Raw genomic sequence first — 27006 nt, forward strand, 5'->3', positions numbered from 1 at the left:
TTCACCATTGAGACCAAGGACAAGAAGAAAATCCTTCCTGCCGCCCTGAAGAAAGCAGACCGCAAGGGATCTGGCTCCTTTCGGAGGCAGGCCTTTCGGACACAGGACAATGCCCAGCCTACACCTCTTCTTCCTACTATAGATCCTACTCCCAGCAGGGCAATAGGGGCCAGGACAGGGGCTCCTTCGGAGCACGGGGTAGGCAGCAACACCAGCAAAGCTCCTTTCGCAAGCTCTTTCATGGTGGATCCAATTCCCGAAACTTCCGCAGGGGGAAGTGACCACCACAGGGATCCCTCCATAGGGGGTCGGCTGCAGTTTTATGCCGACAGGTGGGGGAGATAACCACAGACCAGTGGGTACTGAATATGGTCAGGAGGGGTCTCCTTCTGGAATTTCTGTCCTTCCCCCCAAGAACATTCATCCACTGCCCATCTCCCAGGAGTCCCCTGAAAAGGGAACTCATGCAAGTGGAGATCTGCCACCTAGTTCAGACAAGAGCCATAGAACTGGTCCCCAAGGAGCAGGAGAAACGGGTTTTACTCCATACTGTTTCAAGTGCCCAAAGCATCAGGGGGATGGAGGGCAATCTTATCTCAATCTAAACCTCCATCTGGCATATCAGAGGTTCAAAGTGCAATCCCTCAACTCCATCTTGGATTGCGTAAGACGAGGCGATCGCCTCACCTCGATAGACTTAAAAGAGACCTATCTTCACGTCCCCATCCACTCAGCCCACAGGAAGTTCCTGAGGTTCTTCTTTGAAGTTGAGCACTACCACTACCAAGCTCTCCCCTTTGGTCTGTCCTCGCCACCCAGGACATTCACGAAACTGTTGGCGGTTGTGGCAGCCCACCTCCGGAACAGCCCCGTTCGCCTGGAGTGTTATCTCGACGACATTATAATTCACTCCTCAAGTCGGGCCCAACTCTGCGGGATGTCCGGATCACCATCAGAACATTCCAAAAGCACGGCTTCTCAGTGAACCTGAAGAAGAGCCACCTGGAGCCGACTACGCAAATACAACACCTGGGGGTTATTCTGGACTCGAACTCTTCTCAGGTTTTCCTGTCACCAGAGTGGTTGAAGTCTCTCCGGGACAGAGTGCACCTTTGCAGCATGGCCAAGTCGGTACAGATTGTCCAGTTGTCTTAACTTCTGGGCATTATGATTTCCTGCCTGAAAGTAGTTCCCTGGGTTTGTCTCCACGCCAGGGAACTACAATGGTTCCTCCTGCCCATACAAAGGGCGAGGAACAGCAACTCGCACAGGCGTGTGCAAGTACCTCCAAGGGTGCTCCGCTCTCTGTCTTGGTGGAAAACGAAAGCAGTGGAGAAAGGATCTCTGTTCAAAGAGCCAGAGAGGATTGTTGTGACCACAGATGCCACTGGAGCTCACTGCCAGGGCCAGCTAGCTCAGGGACTGTGGAACCAGAGAGAGTCCTCACACAGCATAAACTGGTTGGAGCTAAGAGCAGCCAGGCTGGTTCTCCGTCAGTTCTCCCCTCAGATTGCGGGCCATCACGTGCTGTTGCTCACCAACAATGTGGCAACAAAGGCCCACATCAACAGGGCAACCTGCACGCACTCCAGATCACTTATGACGGAGGCAGAAGCTCTGGGCAGGTGGGCGGAACACCACCTGCTTTCCATCAGGTTGGACCACATCTTCGGGACCAGCAACCAGAAGGTGGACTGGCTGAGCCGGCAGACAATCGACCATTCAGAATGGCGGCTACACCCAGACATCTTCAACCAAATAGTGCAGAGGTTCGGCGAACCATAGGTCGACCTCTTCGCCACTCGCCACAACACCCACCTGGCTCGTTTCTATTCCCGTTACCAGTCTCCAGGGGCGGAGGGGACAAACGCCCTGAGGTGCAAGTGGCCTCCAGGGCTACTCCATGCGTTCCCCTCCTCTCCCGCTCATTCCCAAGTTGTGACCAAGCTGCTGGAAGAAGAGGTGGAGATTGTGCTCGTGGCACCCCATTTACCCAGGAGGTCCTGCTTCGCAGACCTTGTCAGTCTCTCTGTTCAAAAACCTTGGAGGATACCTCAGGAGACCATCTCCCTCAGCCAGGGGGCGATCCTTCATCCAGAACCCCAGTGGCTACAACTAGTTATCTGGCACTTGAGGGGGACCTCCTGAGGGAACAGAAGTTTTCTGACAAGGTCATTCAAACCATTCAGGCGTCCAGGAGACCTCCGACAACCAGAATATATGAGGCCACTTGTAGGGTGTACTCCACCTGGTGCCAAGGCAAAGGATTGCAGGACACAGAAGTCTCTATTCCTCAGTTACTAGACTTTCTACAAGAGGGGTTGGAAAAGGGCTTGGCCCCCAACACCCTGCGCTGACAGGTAGCGGCTTTGTCTACCATTCTCTCCAGAGGTTCCTCCCGCACCTTGAGCCAACACCCTCTGGTTAAGAGCTTCCTGAAGGATGCTTCGAACATCAGACCTCCTACAGTACACTTGGAACTTGCCATTCGTTCTTCGGGCCTTGATGGGAGTCCCGTTTGAGCCGCTTCGAACCGCATCTCTTCGACACCTAACTATTAATGTAGCCTTTCTGGTTGCTATCACCTCGGCCAGGAAAATATCAGAGTTAGCGGCTCTATCGGTCAGGGAGGACCTATGTATCGTCCATCCGGATAGGGTCATCCTACGTCTCAACCCCAACTTCATTCCTAAAGTGAACACCCTGTTTCACAGATCGCAGGAGATGATTCTTCCCAACTTCTGTCCAAAACCAACGCATCCCCGGGAAAGGGACTGGCACAAGTTAGACATGAGACGTGCTCTGCGCATCTATATTAGAAGAACCAAAGAGTTCCGACGATCTGAGTCATTTTTTGTCTCGTTCCATCCTGGATCGCAAGGGCGAAAAGCTTCGTCACATACCATTGGACATTGGCTGCGAACTGGCATTAAACTGGCGTATGAACTTCACGGCAAAGCCGTGCCGTGCCGTGTGTGGCTCACTCCACAAGAAGTGCGGCCACGTCTGTAGCATGGGCGACCCAGGCGTCCATCATTGACATTTGTCGGGCAGCCACGTGGATGTCCCCCACAGCATTCATTCACAATTACAAAATAGACACCCTTGCCTCAGCCGAAGCCTCTTTGGGGTGAAGAATTTTACAAAAGGTTGCAGAGGCTCTGGACTCTACGAATTCTTCCCGCCCTGGGACATCATAGCTTGGGTATGTCCCATGCTTGGACTCTCCAAGCAGCGCTCAGGAGAAAGACCATTGGTTTACCTGAATGGTCGTTCTCTGGGCGCTGCGGGAGAGTCCAAATCCGCCCAGGATTTTATTGCCTCCGGTGATGACTTTGAGGAACAGTGGAGGTGGTCCTAAACGGAGTCTTCTTCATTTTTAATCTGAGATAGTAGAGACAAAGGGAGGCGTGGTCAAAGGGGAAAAAAGATACTCAGTCCTAGGGCAGATAGACTATGTTAACCCATGCTTGGACTCTCCCGCAGCGCCCTGAGAACGACCGTTCAGGTAAGCCAACGGTCTTTTTTAGCAATAAAATTACATCTTCATTCTGAACAAAAGTTCAACTACTGGATTTCTGCTTCCTGTTATGTATAGATAATTGTTTCTTCAAACTGTCAATTTTCATATTCAGCCATTCATTAAATGACTTTGGAGAAATCATCATCTCTCTTAGTCCAACCTATCTTACAGGCCTGCTAAAGGAATAAAATGAAGGAAGATTCTAAATAAGCCAACTTGAATTTGTGCAGGAATGGCAGGGTATAAATCTAATTAATCAGCTGAGCAAGAATATTAAAGATGTATTACTATTTTAATTTTCCTTAATAGTACTTGAAGTTTTGTGTTTTGTGTCTGTGTCGATATTTATATGTGGAGATAGGAGAAAAAAAGTAGGAGTGTTAAAAGATACAGTTCCAGAAGACACAAATTGCATATGGAAACATTCATGATGTATAACATCCAATGTTATGTTGTAATGTTTTCTTTTAGTCCCTCATCAAGGTAATTTCATAAATAAGAAGGCTAGTTTCGGAGATATATGAGAGGTTTGATTTTGTAATATACTTTAAACATAGTCCAAAATGCACAGAACTGTAACTAAAATAAAGCATTATTATTACAAAGTAATGCAAACAGAAATAATTTTAAATAGATAAGGAATCACTTAGGTTATATTTGGGGTATAATATATGGGTATTCAGCTTTTGTAGAATATATATTTTGAGGATGAACTATTTTATGTTTTTTCTCCTCAGAGATAAGGATTACCATTTAAGAACCTATAAATCTGTCATAATGGCTAATAAAATGATAGACTGGCTAATTGCACAGGTAAGACAGTGCACCAAAGTATATAAATTTGATTAGTAACATGAAATAAATGTAAATTTATTTTGAGATTAACATTTTTATATGTCATATAATTTTGCTTTTATACATTAAATAAGATACAAATATTTTGGTATTATTGGTCAACTGAGTCCTGGTATCTTTTGAACAACTTTAAAGTATTAAGCATTCTTCTACTTATCTGCTCATTTTTTTAAAAAAAGTTAGATTATATTATACTATATTTTATTTTAATACCAAAATAAATACAAAATACCAAGTATTAACTTATAAATTTATTGTCACTTATATTCTAAATAAAAATAGTGGGCATATAAAAACCGAAATATAGAAATTATTTTAAATAATGGCCATGTTTATTTTTATATTAATAAATTTATGTGCAGGGGGATTGCAGAACAAGAGAAGAAGCAATGATCTTTGGAATAGCACTTTGTGACAATGGATTTATGCATCATGGTAAACTATAAATTTATATAAGTTTTAAAAATGGTTTTTAATATAAATATTCTGACTTTAATATCTCATATTAATACTGTGATAAATAATTTTCCTAGGATTTGCAGTACGTAGCATGTATTGGTTTGTTACTAGAACTTTTGTTCGGTGAGTTATAGCTTTAAAAAGTACTACCTAATTAAAAACCTCTTTAGAATACCAGTACAAATTACAGATAGAGTACAAGTAAAGAATACCTGTACAGATTACAGATAAGAGTTCATTCTTGCTAATCATAAAATTCTACAGTGTTTTCTTTGTAAAATTACTTGCTAATAGTTGTGAAAAATACAACACTACTGATTTATTAGTTTTATACACTGGCATAATCCTTGAAGACTCCTAAAGTTAATAACATAAAATAACTTACATAACCGTATAACACGTTCAGGAGGAAAATATTCCTTAATATATGGACTATTAATAGAAAATAATTGTTTCTGAGGTATATCTCCTTCCTTTCACTGAAGTGGGAATTATTAAGAGATAAGGAGTTTATCAGACAGCTGAGTTTGGATTGGAAGTTGCAGTTATTTAATAAATCATATAGTAAATAAAATTTTAGTTGAATTATAAATCAATATGTCTATAGGTGATACACAAATATTAACCCTTTCTCTGTCAAATAGTTCTGGAAAAAAGTGAATTCAAAGATGAACCACTTCTATTCCGTTTTTTTGCGGATGAAGAAATGGAAGGCTCCAACATGAAACACAGACTTATGAAGCATGACTTAAAAGTAGTGGAAAATGTAATTGCAAAATCGTTGCTGGTAAGTTTTTTAAAAAATAAGTCTCTATGTTTGTTTGTTTGATTTTGATGCTAACTCCTATTATTTGCACATAGACAATGTTATAATTTGTAGTTTTTTCAGATCCATGCTATCCATCAACTTAAATCCCCTAGACCTGTCTTGCTGTTTTATACTCTTTAGTTTTGTGAGGAAAATATATATTAACTGGAGTACAACATATAGGTATTTTATAGGGTTCAAAGTTAGTGTGTATTGGTTAAATATTCATACAATGCTCAAATAAATGTATATGATTAATGTCACAGCTTTTGCAGATGAATAAATTTGGCAGATGTAATGTTCACAGTGGCAACAATTTTATAGTAGTAACAGTTGCCTGTCAGCCACACCTATTCAGCATATTGATTTAATTTTTTCCCCTTTTTTTAGATCAGATCAACTGATGGAAGTTATGGTTTTGGTTTGGAAGACAAAAACAAAGCACCAATTGTGAAAATAGTGGAAAAGTGCTCAAATGCTGAGGTAATACACGTTCATAACTCTCCCAATTATTACATTTCTGCTCATAGAAAATATCAGGTCTTTTGACAATTATTTCAATTATAAAGTTTTACTTTAATAATTTTAATTGATTTATGTGTGTAATTGATTGTGCATATGTGTAAATTATTAAAGACTATCCCACAGAATTTGTAAAATATAAATATTTGTATTACTTTAATCATGTAGAAATTAAAAGCATACAGTATGGATGATTTCACACAATGCAATTAAGTCATACTGTTTTTCTTTTTTAAAAAATTTCAGCATAGTATATTGTGAAAATCCAGTTATGGCCAACACTGGATACGGCCCTGATACCTAGCAGGGCTGGCATTTTCAGTTTTTTGCATCAGAGTTTTAATGTTTTCGTTTAAATTATGTTAAACCTATTTATTTATAGACCCCTCACATCCTGGACATAAATTGTTTCAACTCCTATCCTCAAAACGATGTTATAGAGCACCGCACACCAGAACAACTAGAACAGTTTTTTCCTGCACGCCATCACTCTGTGGAACAAATAATTCCCTCAACACTGTCAAACTATTTACTAAGTTTGCACTAGTATTAATCTTCTCATCATTCCTGTCACCCATCTCCTCCCATTTATGACTGTATGATTTTAACCTTGTTGCTTGTATCCTTACGATTTATGTTGATTGTTTCCTAGTATGATTTGATTGCTTATTTGTACCTATGACTATCATTATGATTTGTTACGAATGTCTTTTCTTTTATATACACTGAAAGCATATGCACCAAAGACAAATTCCTTGTGTGTCTAATCACACTTGGCCAATAAATTATTCTATTCTATTCTATTCTATTCCATTCCATTCCATTCCATTCCATTCCATTCTACTTGGGGCTTACATTATATATTTTTTCACCTTTTCTACCTCAAAATAAGGGTAGGTATGCTCCTGATTTTCAGCAACAATGATTAGAATGCCTTTTTAGGGGCTGCAAAAATAGTGCTTAAGAGTGCTGTACAGAGAATTATTATCAAAATAATTTACACTTCCTGGTGTTTAAGCTTACAGAAAGTTAATATTTGTAATTTCCTAACTTTGATATCTTCATGTTATTGAAAGAAACATTACTCTTAACATTTAGGGTAAGAATTATAAAGAACTATAGAGAATTATTAGGCGTGTGAAGATTAAGATCTGAAAAAATTGCTGTGTATAAGTCTACATATTGCAGGTGATTTTTTAAAGGTTACCTAGATGCATAACTTTGAGAATCATTTTTGAAGAATAAGAAATACATTTGTGCAATAGAATTTTATATATGGCTACTTAAAAGTAGTTCATGGATAAGCACATTAAAGTTTCCGTGTACAATAAATTAACGTTGCTTGGGGAATGGTTATAGTCTAGCACAGAATACTTATTAAAACGTTTAGTCAGGATTATCTGATCTATCAGTAATATTAAAAAATGTAGCATCTTCTATTGCCTCCCCCATATTTGGAAAGTCTTTAGTAGGGCTATTAAAATGAATAAATCTTATGTGATTGTTAGAATATTAAATTAACAATATTAAAACATATCCTTTTGAATTACTAATTTGTTGTTCCAGTTTACATTTTGAAACTGGAATGTAAACTATTAATCAAAGTCACCATTTTCCTAGCAGATGTTGACTTAATAATAATACAGAAATGATCTACCAATCTTCTTCATAAAAAAAAAGTGGAAGAATATGAGTTTCTTATTAGGAAAAAGAACTTAAGGTTTTCAGTTACATGTCTAATAAAGAATTGTCTCTTATTATATCTAAGGCCTTTTATATTTCCTGAAAGAATTATACCTCTATGTAGGCATATAATGAAAAATTGTTAACCACTTATATTATTTAAAATAACTGCACAGATAATGATTAGGTTAATAAAAATCACAAAAACAATTACAAAATCTTTCAAGCAAGTGTCATAATAATCTCACTGCAGAATTACAAATGCAAGATTCATCACCCCTCTTTACCATATCTCCAAAGAAAAAGCCATATATTAATTGCTCTCTGGAAAGCAAGGAGGTTAGGGACTGTTTGAGCCTTATAGGTCCAGATTTGAGAAAAGTGTAAGCACCATCCTCTTCTGCATCTGAGGGAGACCAATTTCTTAACACTTGACCTACTGAAAGCATAAAGGTAGAAGTACCCCTCGCACATACATTCTAGTTGTTCTCGATTCTAGGGGGTGGTGCTCATCTCCTTTTCTAAGCTGAAGAGCCAGCACTGTCTGGTGACAATTTCATGGTCATGTAGCCGGCATAACTAAACGCCGAAGGTGCACAGAACGTTGTTATATTCCCACCAAACTGATCCATATTTTTCTACTTGCATTTTTACATGCTTTCAAACTGCTAGTTTGGCAGAAGCTGGAGCAAGTAATAGGGATTTGAACCGCCGAACTGCTGACCTTTCTGATCGACAAGCTCAGCATCTTAGCCACTGAGCCACCCCGTTAAAAAATTAACATATTATTGAGTCCTGCCCCCCCCCCAAAAAATTCAATGGAAAGAAAAAGTTGTGGAGTTACTTGCTGTTCCCAATCAGAAATTACATTCTTTAAAACAAAATACTATGTGAAAATGGTAGTCAGGAGAAACCAGGAATGAGATGTCAAAGAAATATAGGTCTGTAAACAAGAGGACGTTTATTACAAGGAAGAAAGCCTTGTAGATTCCATTAAATACCTGAGGTTCTGGCTGTTCCTAATTAGAAGAGTTCACTTCTTCCTTCTCAAGAAGTGGCTATGTGAATCTCAAAAATAATAAATAAATTAAAAATAATAAATAACATTTTTCACCATGTATACATTGTGTATATGCAGTTGGAAAGCGGAATATATGTTTAAAATTTGATCTAACATTCTGCATTTTTGTGAAACGAGATTAGTGCTGCAAACGAAACTGGATTTATTTACAAACTTACTGCTTATTTAAATCAGACATTTTATTAAATGAAGTGTTGGTAAATAGATGAGTAAATCTATTTAATTCACTATTAATTTAAAGCTGTCAAGTTGAGGGAAAAAATCTTAGAAATAATATTATTTGGCACATAATACACCAGACATCACACTGGTTGAGAAAAATAAGGTCACAATCATAGACATCGCAATACCAGGTGATAGCAGGGTCACTGAGAAGGAACATGAAAAAATCGCAAAATACCAGGACTTAAAAATCGAAATTCAACGACTATGGCACAAACCAGCAGTGGTAATTCCAGTGGTAATTGGCACACTGGGTGCTATTTCAAAAGCACTGTAATTACATTTAAAACAGTTAAAAATTGACAAAATCACCATCAGTCAAATGCAAAAAGCCGCACTGCTTGGATCTGCACGCATATTACGAAAATACGTTATGACGTCCTAGGCCCCTGGGTTGGGCCCTATTAGTAACCAATGCCAAATCCGGCGAAACAACTGGCCGCTGTGATACAATAGTATAATAATAATAATAATAATAATAATAATAATAATAATAATAATAATAATAATAATAAAAAATATAGTGCAGATGAAAACCGTGCCATAATGGCCTGTTACTACAACTCAGAGCCAGAAAAAAGAGGATATTTAAAGCGAATGTATGAATTATGGAAACAACAATATCCAGATTCAAATGTTAGTGAACAACGACTAGCAGATCAAAGGCGATTTATTATACGGAATAAAGTGTTTAGTGAAGTTGAACATGAGGAGATTCAGGCAAATTGCAAAACCCAAAAAACAATATCACAAGCGGAAATAACTGATATTCAAGACACAACTAAAGACACTATAGTAGAACTCCCAGAAGAAGCTCTCGGGGAGGAAATAACATCACCACCACTAGAACCAGTTATCATTGAACCAACTGATGAACTAACTCAAAAACAAAAAGAATTGAAGGATAAGATCATGGAGCATTTTCTACTTAATGAGGAAAGGCAACGTTTACCATCACTAAAAACTGTGCCTAAGAAAATTTTGGCCCCTATCATGAAAATGGTTAATGCAGTGTTTTCAACAATTGAACCTGGATCCATCTTGGAAACAAACCAGTTAATGTACAGCGCAGCTGTAATAGTCACTAATGAACTAGGCATTAAAATTAAAGTACCTAGTCACACAACAGAAAAAGCATCAAAGCCAAAGTGGAAAATCCGTCTAGAACAAAAAATCAAAAAATTAAGGGCAGATGCTAGTAACTTAAAGAACATGCATGAGCAACGGCTTAAAAACAACAAAATCATAGATCGGCTAATCAGAAGATATAGATTGGATACAAGAAACATCAATGAAGCTGTAGAGATTGTAAAACAGCAGATAACAGCAACAGCTAGAAAAATTGAAAGATATGAGGCACGAATCATCCAATATAAACAAAATCAGCAATTTCGATCAGACCAACGGCGTTTTTATCAAAGTCTTAATGTGAATGGTGACACCAAAAGTGAAAAACCAGAAAAGCAGGCCACAGTTGAATTCTGGAAAGAATTGTGGGAAAATGCAAAGGACTACAACAAGGAAGCAAAGTGGATACATGACTTTGAGAAAAGCATTGGCAACAAACAAATGCAAATATTAGAAATAACAACTGAGATGATCAAAAATCGAGTTAAAAAGGTAAAGAATTGGACATCACCTGGAAAGGACCAATTACATGGTTTCTGGCTCAAATATCTGACCAGTTTACATGCAATATTAGCCAGGCAACTGAATGAAATTTTACAAAAGGGCCAAATTGATGAATGGTTGACAACTGGAAAAACATACTTGATTCAGAAAGATCCAACTAAAGGAACAACACCTGAAAACTATAGACCAATAACATGCTTACCAACAACCTTCAAATTACTCACAGGCATTATTGCAGATAACATGATGGATTATTTGGAAACAAACAACATCTTGCCAGTAGAGCAAAAAGGCAACAAAAGAAGGAGCAGGGGCACAAAAGATCAGCTTCTAATTGATAAAATGATATTAGAAAATTGTAAGAACAGAAAAACGAACTTGAATATGGTCTGGATTGATTACAAAAAGGCATTTGACTCACTGCCACATAGTTGGATCATAAAATGCTTAGAAACAACTGGCATTAGCAAAAATATTACATCCTTTACTGAAAAGGCAATGAAACAATGGAGAACTGAGTTGGCAATAGGGAATGAGAGCTACGGAATGGTTAATATCAAGCGAGGAATTTTCCAGGGTGATTCACTTTCACCTCTTCTCTTCATCATCGCAATGATCCCACTATCAGTAATCTTAAAAAAAATGAAATTAGGCTACCAAACAGCCAAAAAAGCTGAAAAAATTTCGCATTTACTATATATGGATGATTTGAAACTCTATGGAAAGTCAGAAATAGAAATCCAATCATTGACAAATACAGTCCGAGTATTCAGCACCGATATTTCAATGCAGTTTGGCATGGAAAAATGCGCCACTGTATCCATAAAAAGGGGAAAAATCACTGCATCTGAGGGAATTGAAATGCCCAATGGCCAACTAATTAAATGCAAAGAAAATGAAGCCTACAAATACTTAGGCATTCTGCAGTTGGATAACATCAAGCATGGAGAAGTAAAAACTATTGTCAGGCGAGAGTACACCAACAGAGTTAGGAAAATTTTGAAATCTAAATTGAATGGTGGAAATACAATCAAGGCCATAAATACCTGGGCAATACCAGTTATAAGATACACAGCTGGCATAGTTAACTGGACACAAGCTGATTTGGACCTTTTGGACCGAAAAACCAGGAAACTAATGACAATGCACTACAGTTTACATCCACGTGGTGATACTGATAGACTATATCTGCCCCGAAAATCAGGTGGCAGAGGATTATTACAAGTGAAGCAAACAGTTGAAGAGGAAAAACATGCACTGGCTGATCATTTAAAAGACACTCAAGAACATCTATTAATCGAAGTAAAGAACAAAAATCTACTGAAGGCCCAACAGACAAAACAAGAATACAGAAAAGATGTGATAAAATCAAGAATGGAGAGTTGGCAGAACAAAGCACTGCATGGTCAATTTCTGGAAAAAATAAAAGATAAAGTGGACAGTGAACAAACTTGGTTATGGTTAAAAACAGGTACATTAAAGAAAGAAACAGAGTCACTAATCCTGGCTGCGCAAGAACAAGCTATCCGCACAAATGCCATTAAGGCCAAAATCGAAAAATCCTCTGATGATGCCAAATGCAGACTTTGCAAAGAAGCTGATGAAACTGTTGATCACATACTCAGCTGCTGTAAAAAAATCGCGCAGACTGATTATAAATTGCGGCACAATTCAGTAGCACAAATGATCCATTGGAATTTGTGCAAAAATTATAATATTAAAACAGCAACAAACTGGTGGGAACATCAGCCTGAAAAAGTCACCGAAAATCAGATGGTCAAGATCTTGTGGGATTTCCGTATACAAACCGACAAAATACTGGCGCATAATACACCAGACATCACACTGGTTGAGAAAAATAAGGTCACAATCATAGACATCGCAATACCAGGTGATAGCAGGGTCGCCGAGAAGGAACATGAAAAAATCGCAAGATACCAGGACTTAAAAATCGAAATTCAACGACTATGGCACAAACCAGCAGTGGTAATTCCAGTGGTAATCGGCACACTGGGTGCTATTCCAAAAGCACTGGAATTACATTTAAAACAGTTAAAAATTGACAAAATCACCATCAGTCAAATGCAAAAAGCCGCACTGCTTGGATCTGCACGCATATTACGAAAATACGTTACGACGTCCTAGGCCCCTGGGTGGGGCCCGACTAGTAACCAATGCCAAATCCAGAGAAACAACTGGCCGCTGTGATACAATTGTATAATAATAATAATAATAATAATAATAATCATCTCTTCATCATCACGATGATCTCACTATCAGTAATCTTTAAAAAAAGGAAATTAGGCTACCAAACAGCCAAAGAAGCTGAAAAAAATTCGCATTTATTATATATGGATGATTTGAAACTCTATGGAAAGTCAGAAATAGAAATCCAATCACTGACAAACACAGTCTGAGTATTCAGCACCGATATTTCAATGCAGTTTGGCTGGAAAAATGCACCACTGTATCCATAAAAAGGGGCAAAATCACTACACGTGAGGGAATTGAAATGCCCAATGGCCAACTAATTAAATGCAACAAAAATGAAGCCTACAAATATTTAGGCATTCTGCAGTTGGATAACATCAAGCATGGAGAAGTAAAAACTATTGTCAGGGGAGAGTACACCAACAGAGTTAGGAAAATTTTGAAATCTAAATTGAATGGTGGAAATAGCAGTTAGACTGGAAATACAATCAAGGCCATAAATACCTGGGGAATACTATTTATAAGATACCCAGCTGGTATAGTTAACTGAACACAAGCTGATTTGGACATTTTGGACCGAAAACCCAGGAAACTAATGACAATGCACTACAGTTTACATCCACATGGTGATACTGATACCTGCCCCGAAAATCAGGTGGCAGAGGATTATTACAAGTGAAGCAAATAGTTGAAGAAGAAAAACATGCACTGTCTGATTATTTAAAAGAAAGTCAAGAACATCTATTAATTGAACTAAAGAACAAAAATCTATTGAAGATCCAACAGACGAAACAAGAATACAGAAAAGATGTGATAAAATCAAGAATGGAGAGTTGGCAGAACAAAGCATTGCATGGCCAATTTCTGGAAAAAATAAAAGATAAAGTAGACAGTGAAAAAACTTGGTTATGGTTAACAGCAGGTACATTAAAGAAAGAAGCAGAGTCACTAATCCTGGCTGCGCAAGAACAAGCTATCCGCACAAATGCCATTAAGGCCAAAATCGAAAAATCCTCTGATGATGCCAAATGCAGACTTTGCAAAGAAGCTGATGAAACTGTTGATCACATACTCAGCTGCTGTAAAAAAATTGCGCAGATTGATTATAAATTGTGGCACAATTCAGTAGCACAAATGATCCATTGGAATTTGTGCAAAAATTATAATATTAAAACAGCAACAAACTGGTGGGAACATAAGCCTGAAAAAGTCACTGAAAATCAGACGGTCAAGATCTTGTGGGATTTTCGTATACAAACGGACAAAATACTGGCGCATAATACACCAGACATCACACTGATTGAGAAAAATAAGGTCACAATCATAGACATCGCAATACCAGGTGATAGCAGGGTCGCCGAGAAGGAACATGAAAAAATCGCAAAATACCAGGACTTAAAAATCAAAATTCAACGACTATGGCACAAACCAGCAGTGATAATTCCAGTGGTAATCGGCACACTGGATGCTATTCCAAAAGCACTGGAATTACATTTAAAATAGTTAAAAATTGACAAAATCACCATCAGTCAAATGCAAAAAGCCGCACTGCTTGGATCTGCACGCATATTACGAAAATACGTTACGACGTCCTAGGCCCGTGGGTGGGGCCCGACTAGTAACCAATGCCAAATCCAGCGAAACAACTGGCCGCTGTGATACAATTGTATAATAATAATAATAAATAGGAGATTTACTGAATTGTTAGGATTAGTTTTTTTTTTCAAAAGGTGTTTTCTGTAAAGTTATATAAATTCCACAGTTGTAAATTAAGGTGTATGGGAAATGTTTGAAGCTTTTCCTCTGTGCATGCAAATAATAATAATGGGTGATGCTAATTCATTATATATGTATTTTGTTTTCTTATCTAGGTGGCAGGTCTAGAAATTGGGAAAAAGATCTTTACCATTAATGGTGACCTAGTTTTTCTAAGGCCCTTCACTGAAGTGGATAGCTTTCTGAAAGCATGTTTAAACAGTAAAAAGCCCCTCAGGGTACTTGTGAGCACAAAACCAAGGGAGTAAGTTGTTTCTTTGATTTTAGAAATTATAAAAATAGTAACCAAAATATGTTACAGAATCATAGGCATAAACATTATTATGAAATTTTTTATATATTTTAATGATAATATCCTACCTTTCGACTCAATTTTATGCACTCAAGGTGGTTAAACACAAATAAAATGCAAGGTATATATTTGAATGTTTACTATGTGTAAGTTAGAACCAATTCAGAAATGTCAGTAATTAAAACCTGAACAAAAGAAATATATCTTAGCTGTTCACTGAATGGGATTTAAATGCAACTCCAAAGAATGCATTTCATAGTCTGGGCATAGTGCAGGAGATGCTTACTTGTTTGTGCCAAACAAGTAAGATAGAATGGCTTTTTCTTCCTCTACTGTCGTTCTGAATAACTTCATTGGATGGAAAAACTAGTCTCTGGATTTAAATTTAAGTTCTTGCTATAAAATTGCCTTCCACAATTTGACTCTCTGTGGATTTTAATTATCACTCTTTTTAATGTGGTAAAGTCTAGCACATCTGAAGCTGGCATCAATATATTTATTTAATGTTTTTTGCCATTAATCATTTAATAATACCAAAATATCAATAAATTATTATATTTGTCACTCAGTTACTCTTAATTAACATATTATATAGAAACAACATTTTTTATCTTTTTGCTTGATATACCAATATTTGTTCAGAATGAATAGGTAGTTCTTGCTTAGCAGCCACAATTGGGACTGGTATTTTGATTGCTAAGTGAAACGGTCACTAAATGAAATGTCACTTGATCTTGATGGTCTTACAACATCACTATTCAATTGTTAAGCAAATCACCACTGGTTGTTAAGCAGGACATCACATGACTGATTGCAATTTTACTGCCTGTTTCTCCAGTGATTCTGCTTGTCAAAACCTGTTTATGAAGTGTGTAAATGGTGATCATGTGACCTCAACAATCATACATTTTAGAATTGGTCAGAAAGTCACATTATCAATGCTGTTATAATTATGAATGCATGCAAAACAAGGCAGTCGCTAAGTGAGTTCTGCCTATATACATATTGATTATTAGCTAAAATATATTTAAAGCTATGATCTAGGTTTCTAGAAGCAAATCTCACTTTTAAAGTTTCTTGCTAGTTTATGTTAAAAGTAGTGGTTATTTTTGCACTGAATGTAAGTTTTATTTTAAAAAAATTAAGTACATTATATTAATTTAATATTATGTAAAATTTGAGGCATAAAAAGAAATGGTATTAGATGCTTAATTATGTGTTATCTTACTTAAAGGACAGTTAAGATTCCTGATTCTGTGGATGGACTTGGATTTCAAATACGAGGCTTTGGCCCTTCTGTTGTTCATGCTGTTGGAAAAGGTATGAAGTGGCCTGCATTTATGAATATTTGGCCAAATGCAATAAATACACACCTTCACAAATACAGAGACTCTTGAGATTGATGCTTGAGGAGTATTAAGAATTTGATGCATGGTTCTGAATTTAGGTATAAAGACTTAGTAGTGATTTCTATTATTTTTTTTTTTTTAATTTTTAAAAATAAATTTTATTAAAGGTTGTAAAAAAGGCAAGGTTTACAAAATACAAAAAGAGAAATAGAACTCATTACATGTTTACAACGCAAATGGCAAAAATTCATACATATATATACATAGTTCATCTCACCTTGCCTATCTACATATCTACCTAAGGTAAGTAAGTAAAGGAAAAGGAAAAGAAAAGAGGGAGGAAAAAAAGAAAAGAAAAGAAAAAAAAAGACTAAGAAGGAAACAGTATGAAGCTAGATTACTAATTCTATGCAGGTATTCATAAAGGATTTTTCCTATCACATCGTCAAAAGTTTTTTCAACACTGTAGTCTATTAATATTACTTGTAGGTGAATTCTCACCTCTAATATATATCTTAGCTCATTTGTTACTTAGTCTTTGTATATCATAATTTCATTTTAAGTTGTTCCTTAAGTTATTTTAAGTTAATAAAATATCTCATTTATATATCTTAATTCTCATTGTCTTTCTTATCAAACCATTTGTATAGTTTCTCCCAGACTTTATAGAAGTCTGTATCTTCTTTTTCATTAATCAGCATTGTTAGTCTATTCATTTCCGCTATTTCTAAAATTTTATTCATAACCATTGTACTAGTAGGGGCATTTTCTTTCTTCCAGCACTGCGCATATGAGATTCTTGCCGCCGTCAGGATATGGACGAGTAGATATTGATTGGTTTTAATTATTTTTGGATCTATTATCCCTAATAGAAACATTTCCGGATTGAGGTTTAATTTAGTTGACATAATTTCGTTTAACCACCTTAGTATTCGCTTCCAATATGTCTTAGCCACCGGGCACGTCCACCACATGTGGTAGTATGTGCCCAGTGTTATTTTACATTTCCAGCATTTGGCCGATGATTTTGTGGAAATTTTTGCCAGTCTTGTCGGAGAGAGATGCCAACGGTAAAACATTTTATATACGTTTTCTTTGTAGGCCGTCAACATCGTCAATTTCAAGTTCCACTCCCATACCCTTTCCCAATCATCTAACATAATTGTGTGGCCAATATTCTGGGCCCAGGTTACCATGACTTCTTTCACTCTTTCTGTTTCCATTTTTCGAGTTAGCAAACAATTATATATTTTTGAGATTAATTTCTCGTCTGGTCCTATTAGAATTTTATCCAATTCCTGGTCCCTGTCCTGGAAGCCAAATTGTGCTAGATCTGATTTATACTTATTTTGTATTTGAAAGTATGGCCACCAGTCAATATTTATTCCCATTTCAGCCAAGTTTTCCCTTGAGTTTAATCTATTTTGGTTATCTAACAATTGTTTATAAATGACATTTTTGTCAAAGTTTATCAGATTTGGGTATATCAGGGCTTCTGTTGGGGATATCCATTTGGGTAATTGGATATAGAATTTCCTTCTAATTTCAAGCCAATCATTTATCAGTGCCCCTCTTAGATGATGTCTTTTAAAGTAGTTGTGGACTTTATTTCCCTCACTCCATAAATAGTTGTGCCACCCCCATTGCAAGTTGTAACCTTCTATAGTTAGGATTCTTTTATTGGTTAATGTTACCCACTCCTTTATCCACATTGTTGTTGCTGCTTGGTGGTATGTCTTCCATTCTGGTAGACCCATTCCAGCTTGTTTTCTTTTATCTTGGAGATATTTACATTTAATTCTGGGCTTTTTGCCGTTCCACACAAAGTTTCGTACTGTTTTATCCAAGTCATTGTAAAAATTTTTTCCTAATTTAACCGGTGCCGTTTGAAATAAATAAAGTATTTTTGGCAAGACATTCTTCTTAATTACTGAGATTCTTCCCATCAACGATATTTGTAGCTTCGACCAATTTTTAAAATCTTTTTGAATGTTTCGTAATAATTTATTATAGTTATCTTCTTTTATGGAAGAACATTTGACTTTTTTGGTTACCTTAATTTCCATTACTTTTTCTAGTTCTTCTATCTGTTTTTTGGGGAAGTTTTTTATAATCATTTTTGTTTTTTCCTTATTTATTTTTAGTCCGGCCACACGCCCAAAGTCTTCAATGTCTTTCATTAATTTCGGTCCTGAGGTTAGAGGGTCTTCAACAATAAAGACCATGTCGTCCGCAAAGGCCTGTGTTTTATATTGTTCTTTTTTTTATGGTCAAACCCTTAATTTCCTGATTTAGTCTTATCTGGTTCAGGAGTACCTCTAACGACATAATAAATAATAATGGGGAAAGCGGACAACCTTGTCTGACACCCTTTCCGATCTGTACCCTCTCTGTCAATTCTCCATTAATTATGATATTTGCCAATTGCTGTGAGTATATGGTTTCTATAATCTTAATAAATTTGTCGCCGAATTTCATCATTTTTAGTTGTGTAATTAAAAATTTCCAGTCTAAATTATCGAATACTTCCTGCGCATCGACAAAAATTAATGCTAATTGTTTCTCAGATCTTGTTTCATAGAATTCCAGAGTGTTAATTATTATTCTTGTGTTATTCCGAATATATCTTTTAGGGAGAAAACCGTTTTGATCCGAATGAATGTTTTGATTTAATATTATTTTTAATCTTTCCTCCAAGATTGATATAAAAATTTTGTAATCCGCGTTTAGCAAGGATATAGGTCTGTAGTTTTGAATTTTACTGTTATCCACCTCTTCTTTTGGTATTAGGTGATGAAAGTTTCCCCCCAGGATTTTGGGACCTTACCTTTTTGTAGTACCTCATTAAATAATTCTAATAGTTTGTCTTCTAAAGTGTTTTGGAATTTTTTATAAATTTCCGACGGAAGCCCTTCCGGACCAGGTGTTTTATTGTTTTTTTGTTTTTGAATGGCCTTTTTCAACTCCTCTTGTGTGATTTCCTTATCAAGCATCTCTCTCATCTCCTCCGACAAGGCTGGAAGTTTCTGTTCTATTAAGTATTTTCTAATGTCTTGTTCACTAATTTCATCCGGTTCATATAGTTTCTTGTAGTAATTCTGTACAATCTTTTTCTTTCCCCCTATTTCTTGTTTCAAATTCCCCTCCTCGTCCCTCAGTTGTTTAATAGTTTTTTTTGCATTGTCTTTTCTTATTTTGTGAGCCAACCATCTCCCCGTTTTATTTGCATGTTCGAAGTAATTCTGCTTCATTCTCTTAATGTTTTGGGCTACTTCTTCTTGAGAAATCAGATTTATTTGATGTTTAATTAAATCTCCTTTTTCCCTGTATTTAATATTGTCTGGCTCTTTCTGAATCAACAGTTCTATCTCTCTCAATTCTTTATTCAATGTGTTCAATTTTTCCCTATGCATTTTGTTTCTTCTTGCTATATAAGCTATTGATGTTCCCCTCACAACTGCCTTCATCGTATTCCAAACGTTTTGTGTTGATGTCTGCTCTTTACAATTTTCTTGGAAAAAGTAACCCAATTCTTTTTCTATTGATTGTACAAATTGTTTCTCTTGTAATATGTTCTGATTTAGCATCCACCTAGATTTTATCTTTGTCTTTCCTCTCCACTGCCATAGAACTGGATGATGGTCGGCCCACTTGTTTGTTAATATTTCAATATTTACTGTGTCCATAAGTAGTACTGGGTTTGACCAAACCATATCAATACGTGACCAAGAGTTATGTGGTTGAGAGTAAAACGTGTACTGTTGTATCTTATCGTTCATTGTTCGCCAGACATCATAGTTATTATTATATATAGCTATTTAACAAATTAGATACTCATACAGCCAATAATAAAGAGAATAGTAGGCTTTAGCCTCTAACTGCAGACCTAACAAGCATACATTGATCTGATCTTGGCCAGGAGGAACATATGACAAGATGGATATTCAGCCTAAGGGTTAATTGTTCTCTGTTTTCATTTATTTTTGTGTTTTGTAACAGCTAAATATGGTGCGATATACCTTGGAGTATATTTCTTTATGAAACTATGAGCATTTAAGTAAGAGATTTCCATGATAGGAAACTGTAATATCTTATATATCCTTTGAGTGTGTAAATACTGGGTATATAACAGAAATTAGCAAATTAAAGATTTTAAAAAAGCCAAGAGCTAAATTTTCACCTCTTTTCAGAAATACTGTAAGGAAGAAGAGACATTATGCATGGGGGGAAATTCTTTAATTTAGCATGAGGAAGTAATAAGGTTATATATGGTAATTTAGTGTGACATAGGATTTGGGGTTTTATAAATAACAGCTTTCAGACTGTATGGCATCCAATGCTATAAATTCTTCTCCGGTGAATTTATGCTGGATGAACCTTATTCAGCTGTATTGTTTGTAGCCCATAATTAATCACATTAATTTGGTATATATTTGTATAGAATAAATGCTTTAAATATGATTATGCATTTCCTTCTTCATCTAAGGGAGTGCCAACAAAATGCAATGCTTGAGGTTTTACCTTTTGGAGATTGAACAACTACATATTTAGAGTAGCCCCTGGGAAAACTGAATATTGTTTTTCTTGCATGATATTCAATGATTCAATATTTCTAGCTTGTCTTTAGTGTTGGTTCAATTCAATATAATCTGGAATTGAAAAGGAATGGCATTAAAATCAGCTGTAATATGGCTTTCCCCCCATTTCTAAGTAAATTTCTAACTTAATTTATTAATTATTTTAAAGGAACTGTGGCAGCTTCTGCTGGGCTTCATCCTGGACAGTGCATAATCAAAGTGAATGGAATTAATGTCAGCAAAGAAACACATGCAAGTGTTATTGCCCACGTGACAGCCTGCAGGAAATATAGACGTCCAATGCATGTAATGCTAATTATTTTGTTCATTACATATTTCTTTGTTTTTATTTCAGTGGCCCATAACTATTATATATCTTTGGCAGTTCATGGAAAAATATAATCAATATAACACTTCGCCATGAATGGATGGATTTTTTTTTTTTTTTACTTTCACATGGTTCGTATTGAAAAGGTGTGAGGCTTTGTTCACAAGTGAGGCTTTGTTCACAAGGAGGCCCACCATGTCAACTTTTTAAATTTGCCCTGCTATCTGAAAAAAATCTGCCATGTGACTTCATTTAGAACTGTGCTCTGTAAAAGAGTACACATTTTTAAACTTAAAAATTAAATGTAAGGATACCATCCTTGTATATTTTACTCTTTTCCATTACTCAGGTACAATCTGCAAGTGAAAATAATGGAGATCTTGTTCTTATATCTGCAGGGTGAAAATGGAAAGGAAAAGAAAAACATATAGGCATTTTACCTAGCATTAAGTTTGTTTGATAGCTGCTCAGAGTCACCTTATTGGTCAGAAGGGCAGCATATAAATTTAATAAACAAACAAGCAAACCTTTCCTGAGAAAACAGAGACAAAACTAAAATGGACAACTTCCAGTGAACGATTTGAATATCCATCTAAAACAAAACCTTTTATGCTCTGAATATATTGTATATTATTGAGAATGACTCTATGCTCTTCCTGATTAACAATGGACTTCTGAATGGACTACCATGCTTGTTCTTATTTATTTATTTGATTTTGATCTCATTTTAATACTTTTTAAGTAACTCAAGGTGGCAAATATACATAATATGCTTTCTCCTCCTATTTTCCCTGTGAAGTGAGTTAGACTAAGAGACAGTGACTGGCCCAAAGTTACTCGGTTGGTTTTTCATGCCTAAAACAAGACTAGAACTCAAGTCTCTCAGTTTCTAGCCAAGCACCTTAACACTTACACCAAAAGGGCTCTCTTTTATAAGCAAAGAACAGGATAAAGACTTATGGGATCAGTCATGGCTTCCAATGATGCATAAATCCTGATTACTATAAAACAAATGGGCAATACTGAGATTAAAATACAGTCCTATAACACACTGATTGATTAGCCTCTTTTTAATTATTATCAAACAATTTCTGTTGATATGTTTCATAACAAATTGTTGTGAAATAAAAGCTCAACACTAGAGAAGATACAATGATACATCATTGTATGGGATCTGTAAATCTAAATTAGGAATTCTTCATAAATATAATTTCAATTATATTGAGAGGGAATTTCAATGCTGCAGTTAGAAAAAAAATAATACTTGATACTGGTGCTTGAGCCTCATTTTATCCTCCACATTTCCCTTTAGAGTATATATTTTAAAATCTGTCAGAATGCAAATTTGGGAAGAAGGATAATTTTGTAAATTAGTATTTGATTTTTCCCTTATTATATAAATGAAAATAACTTGATTTAAAAAATAAAATTCTGGCAGATACAGCTTCATATGATCAATAAAAAATGAACCGTCGACTTCAGCAGCAAACAGATAAACCCTATTCTGTTACTAGCAGCAGTGCTCTTTTCCTCCATGGAAATAAAATGCAAATTAAATCCACACTTTTTCTGTTTTTCAAAACCTATATGTATTAAAGTGTTAATGAGCCTTATAAATTATTTGTTATTCTACAGCAAGATTCTATTCAGTGGATATATAACAACACTGATAGTGCTCAGGAGGATTTTCAGAAAATGAATACTAAACCATTGGGTGAGGATGGAGGAGATACATTTAATTATAAAGTTGAAGGTGGGATTATTTCTCTTTTATTATTAATCAAAATAAATTTTTTACTGTTTCTTAAAGTATTAAAAGCAAGTATAGTGTACCAGAGCAAAACAAGGAGATTGCACATCTCTCTTGAAGTGAGATGCATGCCAGCACAACTGGGATACAAACAGTATGGAATTGAGTTATTCAGATATTACTTGTCAGTTGCATGAATTAGTAACTAGTAAAGTAAGGAATGAAGAAATACAGTCATACCTTAGATACCTATGAGTTTGCTTTTGAATTCATTGGAATCTTAGAAATCATATAGTTAGCCAGTAGACAATCACAAGGAGGGTCTGAATTTTTGATCATAATAGTTTCTTAAATGACTGCAATACAATGTGTTTCAGAGGTAGTCTATATTAATTAATCTACAGAATAGATTTTTTTTTGTTTTTAGAAGCAATTGATAAATTTAATACTATGGCAATAATTGATGGACGAAAGGATCATGTCTGCCTGACTGTTGATAATGTTCATCTGGAATATGGTGTTGTTTATGAGTATGATAGTACTGCTGGAATAAAATGCCATGTTTTAGAAAAAATGATTGAACCAAAAGGCTTTTTCATCCTGACTGCAAAGGTATGATACATAAAACATGTATATATGTAAGTATTTTATATGTTCTTACTGAATAAAATATTAAATTATAATATTTTATTTTAAATCAGTGATTTGTACACTTTTGATGTTTATTTATGATTATGAATCATGGTTATCTACTAAATTCAAACCATAAGATGATAAATGCAAAAGAGGCTAAGCATCAAACTAGTCCTGAATCTTTTTTTTGTTTCGTAAAATTATGAGCTTCAACATTTCATCACCCTATTATATTTTAATAGTAGTTTTAAGAATTATTTTCTAAGAATTATTTTAATAGTAGTATTTAAGAATTACTATCATAATATTTGGCAAAACATAGGTGGAAGAACATGGTTGGTTACAAAAAAGATTTTCAGTTCTTCTATGTATGAAGAATACCTAATCTGATGTTTTAAGGGACGCAGTGGCTAAGATGGCGAGCTTGTCGATCAGAAAGGTAGGCAGTTCAGTGGTTTGAATCCTTAGCGTCGCATAACTGAGTGAGCTCCCGTTACTTGTCTCAGCTTCTGCCAACCTAGCAGTTCGAAAGCATGTAAAAATGCAAGTAGAAAAATAGGAACCACCTTTGGTAGGAAGGTAACAGCATTCTGTGCGTCTTTGGCATTTAGTCATGCCAGCCCCATGACCATAGAGACGTTTTTGGACATCACTCGCTCTTTGGCTTTGAAACGGAGATGAGCACCGCCCCCTAGAGTCAGGAACAACTAGCATATATGTACGAGGGGAAACTTTACCTTTACCTTTAATCTGATGTTTAACTAGTTGTTCAGAACAACACAACTACAAATAATTTATGTAATAAACAAGGAGGATGAGATTGTGTGGTGTTAGAAGGAAGAAGATACATTAAATTATCTTAAAGGTGTTATTAGTGTATGATCAAATGATAATGCTCTAAATATAGATGATATAAAGAGAATTAAAATGCCGAAGAAGAAAAAATACCTGTTTCGCCCTCCCCTTTGTCTCAATGTAACCTAAATCATCACAATATAATAATATTATTATATTATTGTATGCAGTTAATATTCTTCCATTCCAGGATTCCATTTCACACAAAGGATAAATCTTCGCCTCTTTTTCTTTCTCTCAATATTGAGTCCATTATTTGATTAGCTTGCTGGCATTAATAGGGATGTATCTATAGTATGTGTCATCAGTGGAAATTGTCAGTTCTTCAGTTATTTCAGTATCAAATGGTATTGTAAGAGGATCTCTTGACATTTGATAATTTATCAGAATTCAAAAAATAATTGGCTCGTCAATGCAGTTTGCAGACTTACTGGAATTCTTTTTTCTAATAATTTGAAAACCATGAAAAAGTAACCCTTCAGAACAGACTTAACAAATTTATCCTTACTCCAAAACATTATTCTACTGCTAGACTGTAACAATATATACAACTGCTGCTTCCCCCCCCCCATCCTCAGTATACTGTGATGTTGCCTCCATTTTCTTGCCATTGTTTTTTAACTGTGTCACATTTCATTTATTTTATTTCTTTAAATTTATATGCTACCCATCTCACTCTCCAAAGTGACTCTGGGCGCTGTTGCTGCAGCTGCCATCTCCTTGCTCCCTAACTTTGGAAAGTGCTACACTGGCTTGTCTCCTATGTAGACCTTTGGATGATGCTGAGGAAAGGAGGAGGTGGAAAAAAATCTACTTTTCTAAACTCCTTCCTGCAAGTATGATATTGGATAAAATCTTACTTGTTTTAAAAGAGATTCCTTGTGGAACTTATCTAAGGATGGGAAATTGACAGGACTAATGCACAAAGTATTTGGCCAGCTGAATTGATTTATATTATTAGAGTCAAAGTAAATACTATTTGCTTATATTTCTAATATAAATGGTCTTAGCTTAAGAATAAAATGTTTGTATAATATATCATACATCATAATATATGCAGAGGTTTTTGCAAGTCTGTTTCAGTTGCTCCATCCCTTATCTGCCTATTTCCTATCCATAATAATTGCTTGTTCTATTAACTAAATCTATAGACAGTTTTTCCTAAATTACAGAGGATGGAAAGAAGGACAAATCACTTTCTTGAACTGCTTAGATATCCTGCACCTTGGTCATGTTTCTATGTGCTGTCATTCTAGGACTGTTTTCAATAAAGCTCAGTTCCTTCCACTAATCAAATATATTATGCAGATATTCCTTCCTGACTCTACTCGTACTTGCTACATCCTTAGATGTTCCTTCTTTCTTGTAGGAGCATTCTCTTATGATATACTGCCTATTGCTCTTCAGTGGATTCAATGCCATGCCCTTGATACAACTTGAGTTCACAATACACAAACCCTTTACCGCTTACAAATCATGTCCTAGAAGGCAAAATGCTTCTGTCCTTGCTCACAGGAGTCTCAGTTAATCCAAGAATTTCAAGCTGCCTGTGTGACCATTTTCATGGTAAATAGACAGAACTCTAGCTTAGGACAAATAGCAACTCACTTACGTAGTCTCAAAATTCAAATCTGAAACATGCTTGATAAATGAGTGTTTTTTTTATTTAAGCCATAATAATTGGGGCAGTTGATTTCACAAATATTAGCATTGTGCAATATCAATATGTACCTAATATTGAACACATGACAAATACATAAGAATAGATTCATATATTAGGGCTGCTATGAGAATTAATAACCTTAAATAATTACTTTTGTCCTAATAGATCCTTGAAGCTCTAGCAAAAAGTGATGAGCAATTTGTGCAAAACTGTAGCAGCTTAAATATTATCCATGAAGTAATTCCTACCAATCTTCAGAGCAAATTCAGTGCCATTTGCAGTGAAAAAATAGAGCACATTTGCAGAAGGAATACAAGTTATAAAAAGGTAAAAGTTGTAAATTTGCTTAGAAGAAATGGTAAAAATATTTAACTGGAACTAAGTATGGGTAAACGATTAAATATACTGTAAATATGTAGAATCAAAGTAAATACATAGATGGTATATAGATAGGATTTTTATGCTAAGGTATACTTCAAAATATGCTTGGGAAGGTTTCTAATCCTGCAAAGCAGATTTTGAGAGTGTACTTGTTAAATGGAACAGGATGACATAAGAATTTTTTTTTAGCAACAAACTGGGTTTATGTTTTTTGTGATTCCTGTGCAATTAAACTTTCTATGGTAGACAAAATACATTTCATTTATTGCTGGTGTATTGTAGAAAAATGTAATAATATCTGCAGGACAAGAATAGCAGGAGCATATTGGACCAAGAACAAGTACACACTGGTACAACCATGTGGAGGAGGTAGACATATTTACCGAACCTAAAGTTATAAACCCAC

At 35.7% G+C, this 27006-nt stretch overlaps 1 protein-coding gene across 1 annotated transcript in view; it reads left to right on the forward strand.

The window, feature by feature from the left end:
• PREX2 (phosphatidylinositol-3,4,5-trisphosphate dependent Rac exchange factor 2) overlaps positions 1-27006 on the forward strand; it is a 138206-nt gene that overhangs the window by 66233 nt on the left and 44967 nt on the right. Inside the window, exons 14-23 of the mRNA XM_032222719.1 lie at positions 4261-4336; positions 4741-4813; positions 5482-5624; positions 6036-6128; positions 14868-15016; positions 16299-16384; positions 21160-21296; positions 22954-23071; positions 23496-23680; positions 26385-26546. Coding sequence (XP_032078610.1) covers positions 4261-4336; positions 4741-4813; positions 5482-5624; positions 6036-6128; positions 14868-15016; positions 16299-16384; positions 21160-21296; positions 22954-23071; positions 23496-23680; positions 26385-26546 — 1222 coding nt within the window. The remainder of the gene's footprint in view (positions 1-4260; positions 4337-4740; positions 4814-5481; positions 5625-6035; positions 6129-14867; positions 15017-16298; positions 16385-21159; positions 21297-22953; positions 23072-23495; positions 23681-26384; positions 26547-27006) is intronic.

Source organism: Thamnophis elegans, chromosome 8, assembly GCF_009769535.1.
Source record: "Thamnophis elegans isolate rThaEle1 chromosome 8, rThaEle1.pri, whole genome shotgun sequence".
Taxonomy (NCBI): domain Eukaryota; kingdom Metazoa; phylum Chordata; class Lepidosauria; order Squamata; family Colubridae; genus Thamnophis; species Thamnophis elegans.